This window comes from Camelus bactrianus, chromosome 29, assembly GCF_048773025.1.
Source record: "Camelus bactrianus isolate YW-2024 breed Bactrian camel chromosome 29, ASM4877302v1, whole genome shotgun sequence".
NCBI lineage: Eukaryota > Metazoa > Chordata > Mammalia > Artiodactyla > Camelidae > Camelus > Camelus bactrianus.
This window is the reverse complement of record NC_133567.1, coordinates 27,362,274-27,371,758: the sequence shown is the minus strand read 5'-3', so window position 1 is coordinate 27,371,758 and position 9,485 is coordinate 27,362,274. Positions and strand designations below refer to the sequence as shown.

At 31.9% G+C, this 9,485-nt stretch overlaps 1 protein-coding gene across 1 annotated transcript; it reads left to right on the top strand.

Moving 5' to 3' along the window:
* Window positions 1–7,073: 7,073 nt before the first annotated feature.
* LOC141575528 (olfactory receptor 4A15-like) lies at window positions 7,074–9,187 on the top strand. The gene is made up of 2 exons (XM_074354908.1): window positions 7,074–7,983; window positions 9,183–9,187. Exons 1-2 carry the CDS (start codon window positions 7,080–7,082, stop codon window positions 9,185–9,187), a joined length of 909 nt encoding a protein of 302 aa, XP_074211009.1. The 5' UTR covers window positions 7,074–7,079.
* Window positions 9,188–9,485: the final 298 nt, after the last annotated feature.

Sequence of the window (9,485 nt, the reverse complement as noted above, 5' to 3'; positions counted from 1 at the left end):
CAGTCTCTTTGGAATGTAAAAATCTTTGTAAATCTGATGGAAACTTTTTGTTTCTTCAAATGATTTATGATAATTATACTTGAAGAATAAACTATATGTTCATGCTATTAATACCAATTCCTAACTAGAATGTACTGTATAATGTTTTATCACTGCACCTAGAAAAGTAGGATGTACTTATGGTAAGGTGTCAATAAATAATATGTAATGAATGAATGAAGTTTTTATGGAGTTACACTGATTGTTAATTAATTTCTGTATTTACTCTTACTACTTTCTCATTATTCATTTTACTTTTAGTCAAATTCTTGTTTTTATAAACTTCATTCTATATATTATGTTAGTTAAATATTTAATACTGTGTAAAATATCCTTATTCCATTTTATTTGCCTTCTCTATGAAGTTTTTATGTAATATTTTAATTTTTTAAATAAAAATTGTAAGTATGATGGAGAATAATATATTTTAAGAATATAAATTATGCAAAATGGAATAGTGTTGAATAAACCTCCAATCTATCCCAAACCAGATTCTTCCAGTCCTTTCAGATGCAGTCACTATATGCTGTTTCCACAATTCTCCAAGAAATAATCTTTGCAATTTTATATGTGTCTCTGTTTATGTTTCAGTATATAAATTTTGTATTTTATCACTCAGCCCCCTATAGATCTTTATATACATCTAACTCATTCTAATTTTGTCATACTGATTAAATTCTTCATAAAGCAACACTGAAATTGATGTATCTGGTCCTCTTCATATTTTTCCCAGTCTTTTTTGATGTTAAATATTTCTGCAAAAAGTCTTTCTGAAATTTTTTAATATGAATTTCTAGAAGTGAAGTTAAGTCAATTGCTATATGATTTAAAATATTGATGTGCTTAGTTATTGCCAAAATGCCATCTATTTGGGGATCTATTTACATGTTTAAAATGATTTTATTCTTTTTCTATGAATTGCTTACTAATCAATTTTACATGTTCTATTTGATTTGGTGTGGTGGTGATCTTTTCTGTACTGATTTGGATGGTGTGGGTGTATTTGTAATATTTATTCTTCCAAATCATGAATATGGGTTATCTTTCCATTTAGTTGTGTCTTTAATTTTTTTCATCAATGTCATATACTTTTCAGTGTATAAATTTTTACCTCCTTGGTTAAATTTTTCCTAAATATTTTATTCTTTTTGGTGCTTCTGTAATGGGATTAGTTTCTTAATTTCTTTTTTGGATAGTTTGATGTTAGTATATGTAAATGCAGCTAATTTTTGTATGTTGATATTGTATCCTGCAAAGTTGAATTTTTCTATTAGTTATAAGGGTTTTGTTGCAATTTTTTGCATTTTCTATATGTAAGATCATGTCTACTATATAGTCTTTGAAATAAGACTTTTTGCTCTTTGTATCATGCATTTGAGATTTATGCATATCAATGTGTTTATATATAATCCATTCATTTATTGCTGAGTAGTTTTCCATTTTATGAATGTATCACTGTTCATTTACCTTTTTCTCAAATAAGAGATATTTTAGTTGTTTCCAGCTATTTGAAATTATGAATAAAACTGCTATGAATATTCACATATAGTTTCTGACAGAACAAGCAAACCAAAGAAAATATGAAATAATGTTTTTCAGGACACTAGACATCAGAAACTATTGACAGTGTTCACCAGAAGGTGGGAAACAAGATGAGCTTTAAGATTTTTCCACTTTATTAAACTGGGGAAACATTTGCTCAGGTAGGTTACAGAGAAGGGTGCTTGGTCCTCACATTGGGCCAGGAATATTGCCGATTCTCATCCATTGAAAAACCTCATGGTTCAAAAAGGCCAGGGCACTGAGTTGAATACTTAGGAAGACTTTGCATCAGTAGTGGGTCATAATTAGGCCTAGACTGAGTACTTCTCAAGACCTGCCTCAAAAACCATAATAGCAAGAAAAAAAATCCAAAAGAAAACATCCAAAAGAATCAAACTAAATACTGAATACTATGTTCAGAATTTTGAAACCACAGAGATTAAACATGCTATTAAAAAACCAATGGGTCAATGATGGAATCAAAGTTGAAATAAAAAAAAACTTGAGATAAATGAAAATGAAAACACAACTACACAAAATTTATGGAATGCAGCAAAGTCAGTGCTAAGAGGGAAGTTTATAGTGATACAGGCCTTCCTCAAAGAAAAACAATCTCAGATAAACAATCTAACCCACCAGCTAAAAGAAATAGAAAAGGAAGAGCAAAAAACCCCAAAAGTCAGCAGGAGGAAGGAAATAACAAAGATCAGGGAGGAAATAAATATAATAGAGATTTTTAAAAATAGAAAAAATCAATCAAATCAAAAGCTGGCTTTTTGAAAAAGTAAATAAAATCAACAAACCTCTGGCCAAACTCACAAAGAAGAAAAAGGAGAGAGCACAAATAAGCAAAATAAGAAAGGAAAATGAGATGACTGGATAAAGAAGATGTGGTATATTTATACAATGGAATACTATTCAGCCATAAAAAATGACAACATAATGCCATTTGCAGCAACATGGATTTTCCTGGAGAATGTCATTCTAAGTGAAGTAATCCAGAAAGAGAAAGAAAAATACCATATGAGATCACTCATATGTGGAATCTACAAAACAAAACAAAACAAAACATAAATACAAAACAGAAACAGACTCATAGACATAGAATACAAACTTGTGGTTGCCAAGGGGGAGAGGGGTTGGTAGAGATAGACTGGGAGTTCAAAATGTAGAATAGATAAACAAGATTATACTGTATAGCACAGGGAAATATATACAAGATCTTGTGGTAGCTCACAGTGAAAAAAATGTGACAATGAATATATGTATGTTCATGTATAACTGAAAAATTGTGCTCTACACTGGAATTTGACACAACATTGTAAAATGACTATAACTCAATAAAAAAAGTAAAAAAAAAACTCTTTAAAAGAAAGGAAAATGGAGAAATTACAACAAATAATATAGAAATACAGAGTATCATGTGAGAATATTATGAAAAACTATATGGAAGCAAACTGGATAACTTAGAGGATATGGACAAGTTTCTGGAAACATACAGTCCATCAAGACTGAATCAAGAAGAAACTGACCACTTGAACAAACCAATCACTAGAAATGAAATCAAATTAGCAATAATAAACCTCCCTACAAATAAAAGTCCAGCACTGGACGACTTCACTGGGGAATTCTACCAAACATACAAAGAAGAACTCAAACCAGTCCTTCTCGAACTCTTCCATAAGACTGAAAAGGAGGGAATACTCCCAAACTCATTCTATGAAGCCACCATCACCTTAATGCCAAAACCAGGCAAAGACACCACCAAAAAAGAGAATTACAGACCAATATCACTGATGAACATAGATGCCAAAATCCTCACCAAAATATTATCAAATAGACTTCAACAGCACATAAAAAGATTATACATCATGACCAAGTGGGGTTCATCCCAGGGACACAAGGGTGGTTCAACATACTCAAATCAATCAATGCAATACATCACATCAAGAAGAGAAACAACAAAAACCACATGATGATCTCAACAGATGCAGAAGAAGCATTTGATAAAATTCAACACCCATTTATGATAAAAACTCTCACCAAAGTGGGTATAGAGGGAACATACTTCAACATACTAAAAGCTATGTATGACAAACTACAGCCAGCATAGTACTCAATGGTGAAAAACTCTGTGTCTTTGTTAATGTGAGATGTTAATCTAATTATTTTCTTTATGATACCCTAACCCTTGTTTCATTTTGGTAAAAGGATTACGTGAGTGCATAAAATGCATTAGGAGTTATGTTAATTCCTCCCCTCTGTGGAAGTGTTTATGTAAGATTACTACTATTTCTTGATTAGTTGGACATAGAATTCAATGATTCAAGCTATGTGCGACTGAAATTTTGTTTTGGAAATGGTGAGATTCTAAAGAGTCATTTTATTTATGTGTTAATTATTTCAGCTTTTAATTATTTTTTTCTGTGTGTTTAGAAAGTTGTGGGTTTTTTTTTTTATAGCAGTGGTCCACTTTGTTTCAGTTGGCAAGTATACTGTCATAAATTCCTTTATCATATTTTGTTATCTTTTTAATATCTATAGAATCTGCAGGGTTGACCCTCTCTTTAAAGTGGATTCTGACAATTTGTTCTTTCTCTCATTTTTTCTTAATCCATTTTGCTAGGTTCTTATCAGGTTTATTAAACTTTCAAAGAACCAGTTCCTGGTCTTAAATAGTTTCTCTATTTTCATTAACTTCTATTTCAATGGCTTCAGTTTCTACAGAGTTCTCTGGGTTTATTTTAATTTTCCTTTTCTAGTTTCTTGAGACAAAAGCTTAGTTCATTCCTTACAATATTTCTTGTTTTCTTATACTTGCATTTAAGCTATAAATTTCTCTCTAAGCACTACTTTAACTGCATCCAGTTGATTTATATATAATAAAATGTATTATATTACATATAGATTTTTATGCATATATATTTCATATTATACCTTTCACATATATTTCTATCACTACTTTTGTCTTGAAAATGTACCTTTCAAAATGTTCATGATTAATTTAGGCATACGTTGCTTAATTTGTAATTAATTAGAAACATATTTTTGTTATCAATTTCTAGTTGAATTACATAATTGTAAAATATATATGTAACAAATATATGTATATATAGCTATAAATATTTTTGCTTTATTAAGTCCTTTGAAATGTATTGCAATTATGTCATGGCTTAGTGTATTGTCTACTTTGGTGATTGCCTCATGAGGTATTTGAGATGAATGGAATAGTTCCACAAATGTTTTCTTTCCCCATTTCCACACTAACACGGATTCTACCAACTTGCCTGTCTGAAAATATATGACAAAGTATGTGACAAACTTTATCTGCATGTGAAACAAACTTCAAATGACTTATTCAGAAATTAGCATTCATAATGTTTTGATATCATCTTCAAACAAAGCTTAAATTTGAACAGATTTGTCTACGTTGAAGGTCATATTTTAAACAAGAGTCTCTATATTTTTTTCTTGCCAATTCTGGACTTTTCCCTTTGGGCAACATGACCTCATTTTTTTATACTTTCCCCCGGGGGACATGACTCTATATAAGTCCTGTTCTACATGGTAATTATCCTATTGGCATCTCTGGAGATAAAGAGTCACCATAAAAATTATAATTAATGTCCCATTGAATTTAATTAGACAAGTATCACCCTTTGAGATACACCAACTAAAAGACTCTGTAACATGTACAGTAGTTCAAATGTAGGTAAAGTGTTTACAAATCTTTGCCCTTACCTCACAGGACACTCTTTCATGAACTGAAATGATGGACTCAAAATATAATAAAGTATGTATATGAAACTGTTCTCCATCCTTCAGGAAACTCAAAGCTCAACAGTGCTGTATGAAGCCAAGAGAGTATACTGATTGAGAATCAAAATATTGGAAAGATTATTTCACTATTTCACTTTCATTGGTATAAAAGACAAAAAGAAAAATTTGTATGTAAATAATTCATACACAATTTACAGTTTTCTCTCCAATCAAAATGTTGAATTGTATTTGTTAGTGATATGAACAAATCCTGAACAACAATGAATCTTTCAATTCTCTGTTCACAATCAAGATTCGGAGTTCTTTAGTAATGCACCATTGATATTCACTTTGAAAATCCCAACTTTTTGAAATGGAATGTTTTTCCAAATGATTGAGATGAAATAGATTTCCTGCAAACATGGAAAAAGCTAGTCACATGGAAACAGTTCAACATGCTGCATGAATCTTGCTCTCTGTGTCCTCAGAGATGGCATCAGTGGGAGAAGACCAAGGGAGAAGACAGAAGAGCCCAGAACGTGGGTTGAATGTCTGTCTGCTTATGCAGGTAACCCAGGAAGGGTATTTATACACAAGATTCTGAGCCAGGCTTTACACTTTGCAAGAGTACATTGGTGGTGTGAGAATCCACTCTTTCAGAAGTCCTCTTTTGTTAGGAATCCTTTGTGATTACTAAGATATGTGGAAATTCATTCTATCCTCTAGTATTCTTTTTAGATGTTTTTGCATTACAATGATCTGGAATAAATTGACCTTCTCTAAGATAAACTAGTCTTAGAAACTAATTTCAAGTGTAATTAACTGGGGATGTGTTCATGGGCAGATAATTGTAAATCTGATGATAGTCTCAATTAATATGTTCTCTACATATTGCTTATTAATCTGATAAAAATTAAAAGATGATGTAGCATCTATAGACCTTGATTGAATGGGTTTCAAGAACCCAAGGTAATGCTGCAGTAAGCAAACTGTTACTTCAGTTTCCACTTTTCTGTTCCCAGCTGAGCTTCAGTGTACTATTATATGTTTGTTGGCCATTGAGATGTATTCTTCCCTTAATTTTTAAATTATATTTTAAATTTCTTTTATATTTAATTTATATTTTTATTACATAAGTGCTTAGAGATCTTTGTCTATTTTAGATAGACAGATCTGTGTAAATCCTCTACAATGTAAATCTCCAAACTACTTTTGTCTATTGACATTGTATCTTTTACTAAATCCTTAATAATTCTTTTTTTGAAATTGTTAAATATATCTCTTAGGAATTGCAATGATCTGTTAAGAAGATTTTTCCACTCATAGAGATGAAAAAATTATCTCCTTAATTGGTAAAAAGTAAAATAAACCTAGCTTTGGCATTTTTCATTAAAACTTTAATTCATTTTTATTTTTGTATCAGGTATTAGCTATATGTACAATTTTATTACCTTACAGATGGAAAGTGATATATGGCTACTTGGTTATTAATAATGTGTGCCTTTCCCATGTATGTCTCTTAATTACTTGCCTCTCCATTACTCTGAAAAAATTTGTGAGGGTAGTGGTAAGGTTTTAATCAACATTGTATGATAATATCTGAAAGTACTGGAACATAAACCATATTGATATTTGCTGAAAGAATAAACAAATTATCTTAAGATTTCAGAAGCTTACTGGTAATAATATTTACAGGTAACTTTGTCCTGATCTCTGCAATAAAACATACAGAAGATTCTATGGAACAAAGGAGGAATGTGACTGAGTTTGTCCTCTTGGGGCTCACTCAGAGCCCCCAGGGTCAGAAAATATTATTTCTTGTGTTCTTGCTCATCTACATGGTGACAATGGTGGGCAACCTCCTCATTGTCGTGACTGTGGTGGTCAGCCCAACCCTGGATTCCCCTATGTACTTCTTTCTTGGCTATTTATCATTTATGGATGCTGTTTATTCTACTACATTCACCCCAAATATGATTATAGACTTATTAAGTGAGAAGAAAACCATTTCATTCCAAGCTTGCATGACCCAGCTTTTTATAGGGCATTTATTGGGTGGTGCTGAGGTTTTACTCTTGGTGGTCATGTCTTATGACCGCTATGTGGCCATCTGTAAACCTTTGCATTATTTGACAATCATGAATCAGCGAGTGTGTGTACTGCTGCTGCTGTTGGCCTGGGTCGGTGGGTTTTTACATGCTTTAGCTCATCCTCTCTTTGTTTATAACCTTCCCTCCTGTGGCCCCAATGTCATTGACCACTTCATCTGTGACATGTACCCTTTGTTAAAACTTGCCTGCTCTGACACCTACACTATTGGCCTCACTGTGGTTGCCAATGATGGGGCAATCTGTGTGGTCATCTTTATGCTCTTACTCATCTCCTATGGTGTCATTCTGCACTCCCTGAAGAATCTTAGTCAGGAAGGGAGGCACAAAGCCTTATCCACCTGTGGCTCCCACATTACTGTGGTTGTCTTCTACTTTGTGCCCTGCATTTTTATGTATGTGAGACCTCCTTCTACCTTACCCATTGATAAATCCTTGACAGTGTTTTATACCATTATCACCCCTATGTTGAACCCTCTAATCTATAGTCTGAGAAATGGAGAGATGAAAAATGCCATGAAAAGGCTCTGGGCAAGTGTAAGAAATTGAGGTGTCAGGGATAGATATAGATAAAGATAGTGTATATCACCTATTTTCAATGAAGAATGTGTTCATTCCAGTAGAAGTCATGTGTGATTATTTAACTGTGGTAAATTTCTCCTCAGGTTTTATAACTTGGGCATGATGAAAAATATTTATTATGTGAGTATTTCAAATGATCATAATAAACTTTTAATACTTTCATAATTTCCTATATATATCTATATATCTATATATATAGATATAGATATGTATTTCCTAGATAGATAGATGATAGATAGATAGTTTGAAATATATTTTTTAAGATTTTTACAATTTCCCAGGACAATATTTATAGTTTGGGGTATATAATGTCTCTTTTGAGAATATAGATTTATGTTCTACATGATGAGTTAAGCAAGAGTTAATATTGTAGATTTATTTTAGTTAGTGGAAGATTTTCTCTTTTTACTCTCTTAAATTATGTAAACTTTCTCATGATTATTAGGACTCATTGTTAGTTTTCAGATAACAATAGAGGTATGACATAAAAAGTTTATTCACTCCATTCCACACAAAGACAGCCCATATTAACCTTGAGGGATATATCTTTTTTGTGTCTGTAAGGTACTTTGCATATTTTATTTTTTTATATTGCTTAGCATGCTAACATTGAAGAATAGTGATGTTTCAATTGAGATACTAGTCATAAAGTGGTTAACTTTATAAAAATCAGCTGAATGAACAAGGTGTATATAGAGAGGAATAACCAAATCTCATTTATTTTCCCAGTTGGGTAATCATATTTTCTCCTCAAGTGGAGCAGCTTTGTTTGGATTTATATTTTCATACAGATGATCGATTCGTCTTCCCAGTGGTTTAGAATATCTGGTAATACATCTGCTCCTTTCCATATCCCTGGCTCCTTTTTTTTTTTTTTTTAACTTACTGTGTTTCATAGCCTTCTATAGAGACACAAGCTCTGCCTCTCATCTGTAAACTTATCATAAACCATAATCCACAAACTTCAGCAGGAACTACAGAACTTGATACCAGGTATTTTGAGTGGTATTACTGTTAAAATAAATGCTGACTATATATGCAATTCTTGTCTCTCTTATTAATGAGATACAGATTGCTAGGTAATCAAGAGATCACTATACACTGTTTTATGTGACATATCAATCATAAAATAGTCTCTCTCTCTGAATCAAGGTTGAAATAAAATATTATCTGCCTCTAAATGGTCAGAAGCATGTGGCCAAAGAAATTTACTATTCTGCCTCCATTAGTTCATCTTGATTTATGAGGGGCAAAGTCTTAGGATCAGTGGGTAATTTTCACTAGTAAATCACACTGTATGAGAAACCTCATACCCTGACTTTTATCCCTGTTAAATGGAGATTTCTTATATTACCTCAAAGTCTTCTCAAATACAATGCTATTCACTAAAAATACCAAGCATTGGCGTTTATCAGATTTTAAGTAGTTTTTTCCTCCACTTTTCAATGTTGCTCA

Coding starts and splice junctions, on each gene's coding strand:
- LOC141575528 (XM_074354908.1), top strand. CDS start 7,080: ATGGAACAAAGGAGGAATGTGACTGAGTTTGTCCTCTTGGGGCTCACT.